This window comes from Strix uralensis, chromosome 11, assembly GCF_047716275.1.
Source record: "Strix uralensis isolate ZFMK-TIS-50842 chromosome 11, bStrUra1, whole genome shotgun sequence".
NCBI lineage: Eukaryota > Metazoa > Chordata > Aves > Strigiformes > Strigidae > Strix > Strix uralensis.
The window spans coordinates 12910780-12923737 of NC_133982.1; the positions used below are offsets into that span (position 1 = coordinate 12910780).

General features: G+C 49.5%; 1 protein-coding gene across 1 annotated transcript in view; it reads left to right on the forward strand.

Moving 5' to 3' along the window:
• IGDCC3 (immunoglobulin superfamily DCC subclass member 3) overlaps positions 1-12119 on the forward strand; it is a 104946-nt gene extending 92827 nt beyond the window's left edge. Inside the window, exons 8-14 of the mRNA XM_074880362.1 lie at positions 3371-3618; positions 4154-4318; positions 9326-9514; positions 9784-9888; positions 10972-11110; positions 11584-11791; positions 11904-12119. Of these exons, the coding sequence (XP_074736463.1) occupies positions 3371-3618; positions 4154-4318; positions 9326-9514; positions 9784-9888; positions 10972-11110; positions 11584-11791; positions 11904-12068 (1219 nt within the window). The 3' untranslated portion in view covers positions 12069-12119. The remainder of the gene's footprint in view (positions 1-3370; positions 3619-4153; positions 4319-9325; positions 9515-9783; positions 9889-10971; positions 11111-11583; positions 11792-11903) is intronic.
• Positions 12120-12958: the final 839 nt, after the last annotated feature.

The window sequence follows — 12958 nt, forward strand, 5'->3', positions numbered from 1 at the left end:
TATCAGCTGGGATGATGCTGGGGTTCATGTAACTCACTGCCAGCTCCTGCCCTCCTCATCGCAGCTACCAGTGTGCTTCAGAGCTCACGCCGGGGCTTGCAGGGAGCTTGGCAGCCTCCTTCAGAGGTCTGCCTGTGGGTGTTAGAGGGACCAACATAGAGAGAGAGAAAACCCTGATTCTCATGAAGCTGGTGTTTAGATATTGGGCATTTTGCTCTCCAACTTCTCCACACTCGGTTTCTGCTCCTTAGCCAGGTTTATAGGCATAGCCAAAAATCCTGTTGTTTTATTGACCCCGTTGCCCGAGCATCGTTCCAGGTAACGTGGGCTCTAGGTAATGGATGGCCAAGGCTCTTATTGCACGGTACATCCAAACACAGCCTTGTAAATCTCAATGAAAATTAACTTTTCAAAGCCTAAAGCAAGTTTCCAGCTACCTGCCATGTCCACTTTGTGGAAATTTATTTTGTTTATTTCTTCTGCTTTGACTGTGTGTGACAGTGTTACTGACCACCCTGGCACCTCTGCAGAGCGGCAGCTGGGATGTCCAAGGCTCTGCCCAGCTCTGGGTCCCAGTGGCCAAGCGCTGTCCTGTTCCAGGATCACTGGCAATCCAGCACATCATCTGTGTCACCCAAGAGGAGCTTTGCTCACCCTGCAGTCCTCTCAGAAGAGATGTCTTTGGCTCCAGCATCATGCTGTTGCCATCAGGCTCCTTGTACCCTTGCACTTCTTTCCAAGCAAGCTCCCCTCTTCCCTCCTCTGCATCTTTTCCTCTCTCTGTGTAAAGCAAATAAATACACTTGGAGACAGCAAAGCCTAAATACTCCTCATTGTTCCTGGGCTGCTTTATGCTTGGGAAGCTTAATCCTGCTCTTGACTAGTGTGCCAGCCCGGCCTGGCTGCTCCTGGGTGCCCAGATGCACAGCGACCACCTGGAAATAATCCCTGCATTGACAGGGCAGAAGGAAGCGCTGCTGCTCCTTCCACACATCTGCTTTGTGCAGAGCTGCAAGTACAGCTTTCGGACGGTGTAATCCTGCCTTCTGCCATCTGTCCTCACAGGAATCAGCTCTTGTTGACACAGTTGAGCCACACATCGTGTCCTTCCTCCCTGTGCCCCCCTCCCAGCTCTGCCTTTCTCCTTCCATTTAATCAGATACGTTGAGCCCATGGCTATGAGAGGAGCTTAGGGCTGATTCTCTAAAATCACCATATCAGCTGAAACCATCACATTTGATATTCCATTTACAATGTTTCCAAGGAAACAAAGGCACAGGACATAAATAGATGACTGTTAAACATTTGCTCACTCACCATGGCCCCAATAATTTGCAAGGCAGAAATATGAATGTTAAATCAACAGCAATAATAAATTTTAATATAGGAAGACCAATATTTTGCTGCAATTAGAAGAAGCATTTGTTCTGACATACAGGCAGGCAGTGGCAAGTTATTTATCATTTTCACTTTCAATGTACAATTTTTCATTTACATAAAAGGCAGCTTTGATTATGACCCACAAAAAGGCATGAAGTACCCCTCACATCAGCAGGGGTGCTTGGGATTTACTCATGTGCAGTCAAGTCCCAAGTCCACCTGGAATTCACCGCAGGAGAAAAAAATAATTTATTTCTCCCTAGAAGCAAGCAAGGGATGTGGATTTGGTTAGTTTTGGGTCATTTTTTACAGGAAAATAGCAACCAGAAAGCTCATGCAAGCCAACATGATGCTGAAGCTTGGAGGCATCATGGTCTCCCAAGCATTCATGCCAAGCCAGAGCAAACCACAGTTCACAAAAATACAGATGCAGAAATAGGGATTAATCCAGAGTGGTGCACATCTGAGTGATGCTCTAAAATGGAAGGGGAGGCAGTGGTGAGGGGTGTTTTATTCACACAAATTGAATCGCGTTGTTCCAGGCTTGATTTCTGAGGACGGGAGCAAGTCCTGGAGAGAGCAGAGCTTTCATTGATGGATCCCTGTTTGTGAACAAATGTTATTAAGAAAAGATAGAGCTAATGTGTTGCACAATTATTTCTGAGTCAGTATTTGCTGGTGTTGTTTTAAAGATACTGGACAGTGCAAGCCTTGGGCTGGCCCTGAACTTGCTCCAGTTGTACACAGCCATTGCTGGAGGGTCATGCAGCTCAGAAAGGACCTTCAGTTCAGGTGTCCATGTGTACGAGGACTCTGGTTGTCCCTGTGCCCACCAAGCCACTAAACATCCCTCCCAGAGGTGGCGCAGAGATGGGTACCGTGCTCAGGAATTTTGGGAAGCTGGTACATCACTGGCTTTCCCCCCCTCATTTAGGGTGTTTTCCATCAGGGTAGCCAGTGCCTGTCTTTATCTTGGAGGCTGAAAGTGGCACCTAAGCCCGGTATGGAGGTCCGTAAGAGCACGCTGGAGGAACTGTCCTGGTTGCTGCGATGGGAGGGCAAGCTTTGATGTGCCAGCATCAAAAAGATGCTCAGAGGTTTTGCAGACAAAACCTGCAACTCGTTCATAAGCTTTGGTTTTTGGCTTGTGGTGATCATGTTTCTGAAAATGCAGAAGCAGGAGCTGAGGCTGTAACCCTGCTGGATGAGTCAGCTAATCCCAATGTTACCCTAAGACTGCTCTAATGTGCTATAATACAATTAGAGCATCACCAGAGGGCTTTCTGGCTGCGCTTGATTGTACTTGGCTTAGCGACTATGTGCAGTGTCTGGATGGGTCTCACTGGTGTGTACTGGAACTAAGACAGTTAAAGCTGGTTTGGGTGTACAGGTGCACTTGCCACGGAGCTATCTCTGCAGTGTGGCTGGGATCTTCCTGAATTCAGGGCTTCAGATCCTGCTGTTTCTTGTCCCACCCTGTGTCCCCATCTGGCTGTACTTGAACCACAGTCTCTACAAGTTGAGACAGAGATAATCTGCTCAGTCATGGGATCTGAGAAATGATGCGTCCACCTCCTGGGCTTTTCCTTCCCCAAAAGACTCTTAGACTGGATATTAGGAAGCATTTCTTTACAGAACGGGTTGTTAGGTGTTGGAATGGGCTGCCCAGCGAAGTGGTGGGGTCCCCATCCCTGGACGTATTTAAGAGTCGGGTTGACCCAGCGCTGAGGGATCTGGTGGAGTTGTGAACTGTCAATGTTAGGTTAAGGGTTGGACTGGATGATCTTCAAGGTCTTTTCCAACCTAGATGATTCTGTGATTCTGTGAAAGCACCAGCCCACAGCTTTCTGGAAGCTTTCTGTGGAAATAGAGGCATGTGGGATGCCCTGCCATCAGGGCCAGCACAGGGGGGTGCCATGGCATGGGAGGGGAGGGACATCCACTGCAGAGCACCCAGTGAGCTGCTTGTCCCCATCGTGTCCCCACGCAGCACTCTCTCCATCTACGGCATCAACCAGGCGGATGAAGCCATCTACCAGTGCATCGCCGAGAACAGCGCCGGCTCCACGCAAGCCAGCGCTCGCCTGACGGTCCTGTGGGCAGACGGGCTGCCCGGTCCTCCGCAGAGCGTGAAGGCTGAGACGGTCTCTGCAACCACCATCCAAGTGTCTTGGAAAGAGCCTCTGCAGAACACCACGGAGATCATCGGCTACGTGCTGCACATTCGGAAAGCTGCAGGTACGGTGCTCTACCCACTGCCCAGAGCATCCTCAGCCTTCCCATAATTTACCAACGTGGCCCACAAGGTAAACCAGGTCTGTGCTGCAGTAGACAGTGCTGCTACCCACATCATCTCCATGTTTCTGAAAGACAGAGACGAGGCAGTAACACTGATGTAAATACCAAAAGGGTGGGGAGGGTGAAACTGTGTGGTCAGGTCGTGCTGCCTGCTTAGGGCTCTAGCAAAGCACACAGAAATGTCAGCAGAAGATGATGTGGGCAGCTATGTATCCACCTTAGGGATCAAAATTACCACTTGCAACATCTGTTTAGGCTCCTTGTCAGAGAGGTTGTGGCTGCCCCCTCCCTGGAAGGGTTCAAGGCCAGGTTGGACGGGGCTTTGAGAAACCTGGGCTAGTGGAAGGTGCCCCTGCCCGTGGCAGGGGGTTGGAACTAGATGATCTTTAAGGTCCCTTCCAATCGGAACCATTCTGTGATACTTACCTCTTGCAAAGCCTAACGCTGCTCTGTTCTCTCTTTCTTTGCCCTTCAGATCCTGTAGAGAGGGAGTATCAGGAGGCTGTCAGCAAAAGCACCTTCCAGCGGCTAGTGACTGATTTAGAGCCCTCGACCAGCTATAGCTTTTATATAAAGGCTTACACCTCCCGGGGTGCCAGCAAAGCCTCAGAAGTCACAGTGGTGAGCACGCTGGGAGAAGGTAAGGAACGCTTTGCGCTTGGACCATCAGATGCTGAAACCCGCTGTGCGTAGCAGCAGCGCCAGTCACCCCGATACCCACTCCGGAGCGCTTTGGCACAGCCTGTGGTGTTGATGCTCCTTGTTCCCGCTCCTCCTCATACTCTGGGATATTGTGTAAAATTCACTTGTATCGTTACACGGGGGTCTACTGATTGCCTTAAACACAGCATTGCCTCACACAGCTGATGTTGTAGCAGAGGGTGAGTGCAAGTCTGGCTGGTCTCATGCATTGCAGCTGCTCTGGGCTTTTCCTAAACTGCTTGCTAAATTCAGATTTCCTGCTCAAACAGCATCTCAGGATCCTCCAGCAGCTCTGGTACTCACAGCTCTTACTTGATATGTGCCACACTTCTTAAAATTTGATTTTTTTCTGCTCTACCCTGGAGCAATCACACTAGAGCTGAGCTGTCCTGACCTACAAATCCCTGGCTTGGCCCAGCCTTCTGTTTCAGTGGGAAGTTAGAGCAATCTCCAAGGCTTTTTTTCTGACTTGGCCTCCCAGATGTGGCCACCACTTAACTTCCCCAGTAAGAACGTGGGTGCTCTAATGCAGGACCCTTGCACACAGACACCAGACAGAAGCCCCAGCCCCAGTGCGATCTGTCAGCTGGCATTTTAGGAACATTTTCCAAGAGACTCATGTACCTCTCCAGCACCTCTGTATCTCACATACTGACACTAATTTCTTAGGAACATTGCATCGTTCTCATGAACACTCAGTAATTATGAATTTGCAGCAGAGAGGGCCTTGAGTGTGAGTACGTTATTTACGATCAAATGAAAGAGTGTGTTGACTTCCAGATAGGAGATCCAGTTCTCATTCCATTTTCAGCCCTTGCCGATGTTTACTACAGCATTTAAGCAACAACGCCAATAAATCCTCACCCTGCAAGTTGTTACCCTGCAAGTTTATTTTCCTTGGTACTCTGCAGGGAATCAGTCACCCTTGGAGTTTGTTTTTCCTTCCAATTTAGACACAGAAGGATGGACTAAGGCAAAACTTGAAACTCCTTGACCCAGTGCTCTGAGTTCAGCTACTGGAGCTAGAAGCCAGCCATGCTTCATAGAGCTTGGTGTCTCTGCAGAAGTCTGGGTCAAGCTAAAGAGGATTTTTTGTCATTATTACCTTCAATCACAACAGAAATAGTTAGGTATCCAGTAATGGGATCATAAATTTCCTGGCTCTCTGAAGTTTCAAGGCATCACTGTCCTGCTCTGCTATCCTTTAAAAAAAGCTTGTCCTATGTAACAAAGCTTCAGCAATTAACTCCATGTTCAGGATGGACAAGCTGGCTTGGTTAAGATCACTCAACCCCAGTTTGCGTTTGCCTCGTAGGAAGATAAAAAGAGATTTAAAAGCCCCAGTTCTGGCTTGATTTGTTTGCTTTGCTTCACTCGGGTGCCTGTTGCCTTTTGCTCACAGAGGAGAGAGCGGGTCAGAGAGCCGGGATCCAGTGGCTTTTGTCACCAAATTAAGGTTTCACTGTCGATTTGCCTCTTCTCACAGCCAAGCCATTTCACCCCATGCCTTCCTGAGGTGCCCCAGAGAGCTGTGACTCCCCTGGGCTCAGGGAGCCCCTGGATCTGTGCTAACAGCCTCGGAAAGGGACGGGATTTCCCCGACACGCCGTGTCTCGGTGTTGTCATCCTGGCTCAGCATGACGTGCGTGAGATGCACACAGAGACGTGCCCAAAGCCCCGTGGTGGCAGGGCCCTCTGTGTCACCATGCTGCAGTGTCCTGCCTTGTGTGGAAGGGACGTGGTGGGTGAATCTGGCAGCCAGGAACAGCTCGGCAGAGCCGGGGCAGCGCTTGTTGGGAGTGGCCAGCAGAGATGTTGCCAGCTGGAGACTGGTCTGAATGACTGTGTTATACTGGTGTTGTCTGGAGTAGGAATATGGTGAAGGTACTGAGGAGCAGGGCTGCTTTCACCTTGGAGAGGTCAGCTTTCAGGGCTAGGAATACACTGAGAGTGTGCTTGGCTGAAGCCTCCAATGCTTTCTAGAAGCACGATGCTCCTTCCTTTGTGCCAGTGATAGTTTTGGATGGAAAGTAGAAGGGGAGACGCTCTAGAGGAAGTACCCAAGTGAACCTTGTCCTCCATAAACCTCTCTCACTAGGGAGGTCTTCTTATCTCCTCCCTGTCGTTCTCCTTTACACCATTTCACAAATGCCATGGTATTTTAAATCTCAAACTCTCTCCACTTCATTAAGCAGCACACACTCCTTGTTCTTGTCTTTTAATGCTTTTTAGGGTTTTCTCCAGGACTTTTTGACATTTTTCTAGGATGAAGACTGTTCCTTTAGTCATCTTCGGCTAAAGACGCCTTCAAGAAGAAAGTTGAAATGACCTGGGGAAAATTCCAAACAGCACGGAAGAGGAAAACAAGTATCCCAGCCCTTAGCATGAGGGAGATGCCTCACTTATAGTAGATCCATATTATGTCTTACATATACTTCTGTGAAGCACCTATACACTAGTGTGTGTACATATATTTATACACACACAGAGATATACTCCATCTGTATACACTTATTTGTGTAATAACATTATAAACAGCACATGCATTCTGCGAGTGCATACATATAATCAATATTATACATATATATACTCAAAGTTTGAATAAATACTATATATTCCATACTTTGAAGGAGAGATATTCTTGTGGTTTTTATTAAATGTAAGGCTCTGCAACCATAAAATAAAGCCAACTCTTCGCAAATCAGGATGGCCCACATCAGTGTTTCTTTGTCCATGGGATAATGCGATTTCCCTTTCTCTGGCGTTTTCACACGTGATTTGGAAAATGATGCTGTAAGCAAGGGTCCAACTTCTCAGAGGGGGGATCCAGACAATTCCTAATTTTGCCCTAGAGGGAATTGGGAGAATTAGGAAAAAAGAGTATTTAATTGTATTGCAGAAAAACGCAGCCTTGGGAAGAATGGTACATTCTGGTATAAATAGAATTTACTCTGTGTTTTGTGCCCAAAAAATGCTAAGCACAACCTTCCCCTCAGTGAAATGCACATCAGAATGAATTCTAGCAAGAAGATGGACTTCGACCCATTTTTTTCCCACTGGCAGCACTAAGGCAGGATGGGATCTCATTAACCTGACCCAGGACAGCTGGTCTCTGAGTCTTTCCTCCTGAATCCACATGGAGATGCTCACCCATCAGCAGGGACTTGTTCCTCCCGCCATGCGTATTTGGAGGGCATCAGGCAAAGCCGCTGCACCCTGAAGGAGGACATCACTTTGAGAAGAGACAGCGTTGCCCAGACCCTCCTGCTCACCAGGAGAGATGTCTTTCCTTCCCCTAAATCTCCTCGTGGGAAAGCTTGAGCTCTCAGTGCCTGGGAAAAGGCAAACCGTTGTGCTGTGCGGTTTTGCTTTTACTATTAAATTGAGGAAATGCCCTTTTTAGCTCTCGTCAGTCTTCGATTGACACGGCCACATTTCATCCGCTTTTCACCATCACTCACTAAGTGGCTGTGCTGAACTCTCTGCCAAAGGCCGGGTTTGTGCTGCTCATCCTTTAGAGACCCTTTGGGGAAAAACAAGACAAAAAGCAGCATCGGTTTAATGCAAGCCCAGCAATCCTTATATTTGGGAACTTCTGAGCTTGTAATCATGTGGGATTGGAAAAATAGCTTTGCCTCAAAGCCTGGAGGCTGCTGGAAAGGCAGAGCTGTTGTTCTGCTGGATAATTTTGCTGCAGGGTATAGCTGAGCTCGATGCCTGGTACAGCAGTGCCCAAAAACCCTTCTCCCTCTTGCTGCCGGAGCAGAGCCTCCAGCACCTGGTGCTTTGCACCTTCTGAATGGTGCCAAAGGCTGGGGAACCGATGGGAGCATTTGGCCTGGGGGTGTTTTGTGGAAATGAGGTGAAAAAAAAAAAAATCATCAGTGAAATGGCCTGCTGAGACACATCTCTGCCTTGGTGTGATCAGTGTATGAGAAAGGGAGGGAGAGGGGAAGGAAGAGGCTTGGGGGAAATGTGGTCCTGTGTGCCCCAGCACTGCACAGGGCTCCGGCACAGGGTTTGGTGCAGAACCAGCTTTGGAAAACCCAGATATCTGCATCACAAGAAAATTGGCTTTGGTTTGCAAATCTTTGCCTCTCAGCCCAGGCTGATGGGGCAAGATGGGGCTGGGCAGCTGTTTGGGAGACCTGGGGAGGGAATGGCCGTGACTCCCCCCCCCTGCTGCAGCACACCCCGAGAACGAGGGCAGGGTTTTGGGGCATTGACTGGAGCAAAAGGGATCCTGGTGGACTTTGAATCAGGCCTCGGTGACACCGGGCAGCAGCAGGGACATCTTCCCAGCTAAACCCCCGTGCGCCCCTAAGGCCAGGTAAGTGCCTGCCTACTAAAACAAGCCAGCCACAGCTCTGCAGGGATCTCAGGCTGCTCGGGTGTTTGTTAATGAAGATGCCCTGGTTCTCTCCTAAGTCCCCAGCACAGAATCACAAACCTCCCTCCTAAAGCCAAGGGGGAGGGCAAGCTTCTGCACACCCTGCAAGCCAGTGCAGGTACCTAGCACGCTTTTAAGATGGATGTCTCCAGCTCCATCCCTTCTGGTTCCTTTCTCCCTGGGGGATTAATCACTCTGAAAGGTCCTCGCTACCCTCAGGGCGAGAGCAAAAAAAATGGAATTTGGGAATGCATTGCCGAAGTTGCTGCATTCCTGCCCTGACCCGACAGGGCTGAGCATCAGCTTGCAACCAGAGTGTAAAAGTAGCCTCTTTGCTTGCTGAACTGAGCAGAGGAAACCCTTGGAAACTTCTACAGCTCCCTGAAGAAGTTTAAAGCTGTTAAACCAGGATCTGATCTGATCTGATTTTTCTCAGTCATCTCATCTAGCACATTCTTTGGTGCAGTGACCGCAGGGAAAGTCTGATGGGGAATTTCTCATCACGCAGACTAAAAAAAGCACATGCAACCCACTGTCTTTCTCTCTCTGTTTCAGTCCCAGCCATGCCATCCCTCTTTATTAAAGTCATTAACAGCACTGCCATCCAGGCCACGTGGGAGCCCTCCATCAAACTGGGCCAGCACGAAGGCTTCAAGCTGTATTACCGCAAGGTCCACCTCTCCCAGTACACAGGGCCAGTGCTACTGCCCAGCAACGTAACAGCGTACAACATTACCCACCTGGGTGAGTATGGTGACGCCTTGAGCCGCGTCCCCTCCTGACCCTGGGAGAGCCTGTCGTGATGGGAGAGCTGGGATGTGTTGCACAGCCATGAAACGGGAGATGCTGCAACCCTCCCCCAGGTTTTTGGGGTGCTTGCCTGGTAACAAGGACTTGTTTGCAGCATCTTGTGGGTATTTGGTACGATGTGCATTTCCTAAATAAGTATCACTGAGGGAGATAATGCTAATGATGAAACCTGAAATGCCCTTCTTGTGTCTCCTTCAAAACAGATGCGTCAGTGGTATATGAAGTCAAGCTCCTCGCCTATAACCAGCACGGGGATGGAAATTCCACTGTCCGCTTCGTGTCCTTGAGGGAAACCGTGGAGAGGACAGGTGAGACAGGACCTCAGTCTCGGTGCTGGTTTGTGAAAACTGCTTTGCAGGAGGGTGGCAAGGCGAGACACATCCCCCAGACACCCGTGGCTCTATGCCCCATCTCACCTTCAGCCACTTAATTATTTTCAGCATCACAAATAACAATGAAGCAAAACTCTGTGAGGCTGGGACCACCTGGTGCTGGTAGGGGTGGATTCTCTGCCCCATGGCTTGCACTATCCCCACTGGCTGATGACTTTTTTACTAAGAGGGAGAAGACAAACTAAATGTTCCTCTAATTGACAGTTTTGTCCCCTAAGCTCAAACCAGAGGTGAGGCCATGAACATGAACAAACCCCCACGCATAAGCTAAGAGCTGCCATCCTTGGGTGAGATGTGGTGCACCAAGTGTCTCCACTTTCCTGGATGTTTTGACCTTCACTGGTGCTAGGAAGGAAGGGCACATGGCTTTGGAAAGGAGAAGGGCTGCAGAGCATTAACACTGCATTATGTGGCAGAAAAGGGGAAATCTCTAGAGGGAATCTCTAACTGATCACACCTTTCATATTCATCTATGTGTAAAAAACATCCTGCTGGTCTTAAAAGCCTTTTAAGCCTTCTGGTGGGAATATCTTCAGAAGATAGTATTACTCCTCTGTCTGTGTTGGAGTAAATACTAATCTCGTCGGCATCTGCCTACTTGGTGCTTTCCACCAGACATCAGCCCACTCTGGTGTGGTGGCTGCCTCTCACCTCCCACCTCAGACACAAGATTTTGCAAAAATTAACGTCAGAGCTCTCTTTGTTCATTAACTGTGTCTAGTAACAGCAGCCTGGGTAATGGTGCTGGCTCTCTATGGACCTTCTAGTCCTATGCTTGCTGTGATGGCCTTCCTAGGGCACCAGGAGCAGGGGAGCTGCTTTGGCTGGCAGTGACCCCCCACCCCCCCCCCCCCCAGCCCCCCACCCTGCTCTCCTTTTCCCCATACACAGCTCCCAGCACCACCCAGGCTCCAACTATTGCTCTGAGCTCCTCAAAAGCTGGAGGAGCAATAGGAAAATGGCACCACTGACCCCCCCGCTCCTCCCTTCTTCTGGCAGTGCTGAACCCCCCTTGTGACTGCATGAAGGATGAGCAGAACAATAAAACCTCCACGACCGGCATCATCATTGGGATCCACATCGGCGTCACGTGCATCATATTCTGCGTCCTTTTCCTCATGTTTGGGTACAGAGGAAGGTAGGGGTTGCTCACGCCGCTGCTCACGAGGGGCGATGGTCCCTAATGCCGTGTGGGTATCCCCACGGGGGTCTTGCACCCCCAGGATGGTGATGGGCTGTTGCATATCTCAGGACATGCATCCTGTGGTGGGTGATTGCACAGCCCGGCTCCCATGAACGCGGGGTGCTGCCTGACTCCCTCCCAGGCACGCAGACCCAGCGAGCTTCTCCAAATACACCCCATCAGCTCCGGTCCCCATCGAGGGACCTGGTACTTCCCGGGAGCATCACTCTACCTGCTCTGGCAAGCCCTGACCCTCCCTGTAAAGCAAAAGCCCTTTCATGGTGAGGGGAAAAGACATGACTTTATAGGAGGGATTTAAGGAGTGAAGGCACGTAGCACAAGGATAAGGCAGAATCAGGCATAGGGGAAGGAAGGGAGGTGAGACACTGGGTTTGCTCACCCTCAAGCTCCATCTCTTTATTTTTCAGGCTGCTGATGTGCAAAAATGTGCAGGAGCAGCTGTCAACCCCGCAGATCCCCAGGAGCCAGCGGAGCACCACGGGCCTTGTCCTGAACGGGGCCGCTCGCAGGGACAGGGATGACCGGGACTTGAATGGAAAGCAGCTGGATATGAATGAGCTGGAGAGATTATTCCCAGCATCCCCGTCCCAGGAGCAGCAGGATAAGGGAATAACGGTAAGTCCAGCGGGATGGGAGCACGCCTGGGAAATGCAGATGCAGCTCTGTGTCTAAGAACATCATCGGTGACGTGCCACCGTCATCGTAATGTCCTCTTCTCTCTCTCCAGTCGGCTCACAGCCCGCCGGCCACCCACGATGACACCCAGATATCCACACTCCCTCTGGACGAGTTCAGCATCATTGAGGAGCAGCCAGACCCCCTCCCGAAAAGCCCCCGCGGTGGCAGCCCTGCTGCTCTGGCTCCTGACCAGGGGCCCGCCAATGAAGGATAAAACTGCCAAGACTCGAACCCTCTTGTAGGAGTTACCAGAAACCAAACCCGCGGCTGGTGATGTCTTTATGACGAGTCGTCAATCTCAGGTCAATTGAAGATTTCTACGGTCTGATTGTTATTTTTTTGTTTTGCTTTATTTTTATATATATATATAAATATATATATATGTATACAGCCTTTTGGAAACTCTGTGAAGTTTATCTTACTGACCTCTCTCGGGCATCTCGGTGTGTTTCTTCCGACGACAGCTTTATTGAGACTGGTCACGATGGATTTTCCCTGCAGCTGCTAAGTAAAAGACTCCTTGGCAGAGTTTGGCAAATTCTCCCATCTCTGGCAGACTGGGGATATGGTGGAGCCTCCTTCTCTTGACGTCCCAGACTTTTTCCTGATCAGCAGCTTTAGGACTACTTTTTGGATCTATTTTTTATTTCCAGAAGACTGGATTTGGAGAAATCCTTCTAACTTGACTCCAAATATCGAGGCCCGGGAAGGCTGTCTCTCCATGGATTTGATGATTTTGTACACTTTTCTCTATTTCTCAGGATACTTTTTTTGCTGATTGACTCTAAATAATATGAAAAAAAGAAAAAAAAAAAAAGTGTGTGTGTCAAAGGATGCCTGCCTGAGGGCTACTGAAAGACTTGGACAGACAACCCGAGTGAACTCAGAACCTACCTCAACCGGAATGAATGTCTTCTGGGAAGCAGAAATACCTGCGTCTTCCTTCGTGTTCAAAAAACAAGTAGCGTAGCACTTGGTCAGTACAAGCTTGGTCCTACCTCAGCAGTCACGCTCTGTACCTGCCGCTTCGGTGGGTTTGTTGTCGCCGTTCCCATGTAAAGCACTTCCAAACCTTTGAAAGCAATGTTCTACCTCAAGCGTGAT